General features: G+C 33.7%; 1 protein-coding gene across 1 annotated transcript; it reads right to left on the bottom strand.

The window, feature by feature from the left end:
• Nucleotides 1-1,380: 1,380 nt before the first annotated feature.
• LOC132743799 (uncharacterized) lies at nucleotides 1,381-3,871 on the bottom strand. Its single transcript, XM_060732364.1, has one exon. It carries the CDS (start codon nucleotides 3,796-3,798, stop codon nucleotides 2,662-2,664), a length of 1,137 nt encoding a protein of 378 aa, XP_060588347.1. The 5' UTR covers nucleotides 3,799-3,871; the 3' UTR covers nucleotides 1,381-2,661.
• Between the last annotated feature and the right edge of the window lie 372 nt (nucleotides 3,872-4,243).

Here is a 4,243-nt window from a genome sequence, read left to right as displayed (position 1 = left end):
TTAGAAGGAAACTTTCTTGTTTGCTTATGATATGATGTTACGGATACATTTTTATTTTTATCTTGAACGACACTTCTTAAATATGATAACAAATGTGATTACTTTGGGTCTGAATTTGAAGTGCTAAACATGTTTGAATCACAGGCGACATGTTAGGTATTGAACAATGTTAAAAATAATTAACAAGAAAAGCATTGATGCAAAGCATCAAAGGGCGTCCAAGCAAGAAATACAGCAAGTGAAGATGAACTAGTACACATATGATGACAAGATATTCTTATAAACTACCAGAAATGTATATCACTTATGAATGAACGGACGAAAAACATTGTTCATTATGAACTTTGATCGGCATGCTAGAGATTAGAATATTACTTGTTATTTCTTTATGATCGTGGTTATTAATAGCAACGGATATACATGTATGCAATCATTTAAAATCCATATGTGTAACGCATGATCAACACGTACCACACCTTTGTAATTGTCCCTTATTATGTTATCGCTATTAGCGTAGACCACCTCTTAAGGTATCTGTTCACACTTAAGTTAGTAAAAATATGACACTGGTTATATTACCATGTTGATCATGTTGAGCATAATTGTTTATTGTACATTAATTGTAATATCTATTAATTTTAATAAAAAAAATACAAATTTTATGAATATTGTTTTCTTTTCTTTTTAATTTTATGTGCTATTTTAATACTGAGTTTTTTACTACTCTTTTTTTATTAAAATTGTAAAATAAATTTTAAGAATTCAATTGTCGTATTGACCGACGATTATAAGTCAAAGCTTATCTGGTAAAAGTCAGTAAATTATGGTTTATCTTTCAATATATAATATTGTTTATTCTTAAACCATGTACATGTACTTTTGTATTTTTCTTTATAATTTTTTAAATTATCAATCAATTGAATAGTTCATAAAATCTAATTTGTAACTTTGAATAATTCCTCGGCATCTTTACTAAACACGGATAACAAATTAAATAAAATGTTTCACAGTTGATAATGTCATTTTAATACCATAAAAATGTAGCTTTTCTCAATTATTGTACATATCACGGATTTATATTACATATAAATCCGTGTACATATTTATTGTTTTTATCTCATATAGATAAAATGAAACATGCTATTGTTGTTGTTTTTTCTAATTGTAACGATATCAAACATCTACTCCAAAACCGGGAGAGACCGGACAATAAACGTGTGGTACTATTCGCCGGTCACTAGTAAATCCCGGTCAAAATAGACCGGGAGAGACCGGTAATGATAGGAGTGATAAATAGATATATCTATAAATAGATTTTTGGAATATTTAGGTCATCAGCTGATCATTCTAGGTAAATGTATAAACAATAACATACCATGATAACCCACTGTGTACTACAAAATGATAAATAAAAAACCCCGAAGAGCGCGATTTATTGACGGAAAAGGTTATTTCATTTGAAAATGTTTGCATTGCGAAATTCTCCAGTTTGCTATTCATTGTAACATATCGCGACATTTCATTCTTAATTAATAATCAAGCACTCTCATACCGATCGGAATGATCGGCTTTTATTATGACCGACTAAAAGGCTCGAGAAGTTGCTGTCGCCCTTTCACAAAATCTGATTTCATTCCATAAGGGCGCCGCGCTTCGGCGCGGACGCCAAATAGTGCAGACATATGAAATCACTCCGTTAAAAATAACCATAAACGTCACCACGACTCATCCAATCATATCGTCAGATGCCCATTTTCAATTCAATTTCCTGATGGCCTTGTGTTCAAGTTAAATTTTAATACAACTACTGTTACATATAATTAAATTCATCGTGTTTTTTGTACATCAGCAAACTTCCAACGAAAAATAAAGAGAAGACATTCGATAATTGAGTAGGTTTTAAACTTTATTCTCCTTTTTCACAATATGATAAAATTTGACCAATTACCTAAACCATCATTTGCTTGTTGTTTTTTGACAATAAGTGAAAATAGCATGACTTAGTGTTTTGTATGTAGTCAAAATACTACTTTGTTTACATTTTGCTACTTTATGACACATTATTTCACGTGAGCGTTACATTTTCTAGCTGGTAAACATCTTAATTGCTCTAAACGCGTCATATAAACGTTATAAAACTCATGTTTTCCTTTCTACAGAATAAAAAAATCATTTCTGGGGCATAATGTGTCCTTAATAAACCCCTTTACGCTTTGATTTCATCAAACTGGAACGTTCTTGTTTTAAGAAATACATAAGTTTACGGTACGTCGGAGCTGATTTGCGTTCATTTGAGTACATCTTGTATTTTTGCAGACGACAAAAGATCAGTCATGTGGTATTGCCAGATTATATTCACATATTTCACCGTCATAACACGGTATGATTTCATTTAAATATGTTTATTACATATATGTATTTTTTGTCATAAAAAATAACTTTTCATTATTTTTGGGCGCAAATTACTGTTTAGAAATGGCTTTTAATATTGTATTAGAACATTCCGTTACTAGAATTTATCATGAAATTTAGCCCGATATTACAAAAAAAGAACCAGATAACTTTTCAATATTTTTGGGCGCAAGATACTGTTTAGAAATGGCCTTAAATATCAAAATTACGATATTCCGCTCACAAAATTAAGTAGATGATCAAAATGATCTACAGTTTACCTCCTATTCGCCATGCAAAAGCGCCTTCTACTCGAATACCGTACATTATCGCGCCAAAAGTGACATCTCTTTCAGTATGACTTAATGACGCTGAGCCGTATGTCGTCCATTTAGATTCCAAGTCAATATTAATGACGTTATAATCTCCGTAATGCGGAATTGTAACCAGTGTCACTAACATATTAGAAATTTCTTTCCCATCCAGAAATAGTCCGTATGGGTCATGACACACGCTGATGTAGATTGTGACCCCAACTCTCATAAAGTAGTCCGGAATAACAAAGCTGTAGCCAGAGGCGAATGAATTCAGCGCAGAAACCATTGATGGATCACCTAGACCAAGGTCATCGCTTACAACGTCAAGGGCGTATTGAGTGACAATGACGCCTTTATTTGCTGCGATAGAAAGTGGTTGTGAATCTAGTTCCATTTTGAAAAATTCAGTTAAAACATCAAGTGTTTCATTTGCTACCAGTTCACCATTTGCATTTCGAACAGTTAACACAATATTGTCCTTAGCGGCTTTAATTCGGTATGAGAACCCTTTCCTTGGATTATGTTGGGCAACAATGTAGGCGTGGCCAAACATTGATCTGGGCGGGACTTGATTAACAAGATGATCACAAGAGGCTGTCATTCCGGATGGAACATAACCGCATTCTGAGCCAGAAATCATGACAACATTGTCAGTAGCTGATATAGATGTCCCTCTAAGATCCTTTTCCTGTAAAAAGTAGGACTCTAAATAACCCAACTTGTAAAATACCCTCCCTCTTTTGTTGGTGATTGTGACGTTGATAGTTGTGTTTTGTGTGCCAATTATGGCGTACTGACTGGTCTTGTAAGTTCGATGGCTCTGTTCCTCAACTAGATATTCAGAGGATAAACAATTTACTGGATACACTATAGTACCGTCGGCGGTTGTATAGGACAGTCCCCGGCTATTTACAGCAATAACCGAAATTGGCGTGTCTGAAGTTATGTGCACGCCTTTTCTCGAGTGCTCTTCAGCCATAACGAGGGTCGTATCTTCAAACTTCCATTTATATGCACCCTGTATTAACAATGATTCTTTGTAGGACAAAAATGGTATGGTCACCGTGACATTATCAACCTCCGATGCCATTATGTACAAAATAGATCTTTCCGGCCCCACATTGTGTAGAAAGCCTGTGATAAATTTTGTACCAGCCAGGTCGCAACCTTCAAAAGTAAAAAAAGTGCGGTTATACATCTACATATCAATACCGCATACTTCAATAGCTTGACTGTTTCAACTCAATGAAAAAGAAATCCCAAAATGTAAAAGAAATCGAGAAAATTCAGAGACGTGTATGTAATTATCTATTGAATAAAGCTTCACTGTAAAACATTTTAAATAAGAGAACACATCACGATAATTTTTCAGTTGAACAGGTAATAGTTTTTGTGTTTTTACCAGTAACTAATGTGAATGCTGAAAACAATTATACATATATATAAACATATAATTTTACCCAGGAACTTTCATCTGCTAATCCGCACGGTCATTTTTCTGTCACAGACTGCACTTCCTGGAATACAGGTTCCAT

This window comes from Ruditapes philippinarum, unplaced genomic scaffold (genome assembly GCF_026571515.1).
Source record: "Ruditapes philippinarum isolate M1 unplaced genomic scaffold, ASM2657151v2 ctg1852_1_1_1_1, whole genome shotgun sequence".
NCBI lineage: Eukaryota > Metazoa > Mollusca > Bivalvia > Venerida > Veneridae > Ruditapes > Ruditapes philippinarum.
Note: the sequence above shows the minus strand (reverse complement) of the source record. Positions and strands in the feature narration are given on the sequence as shown.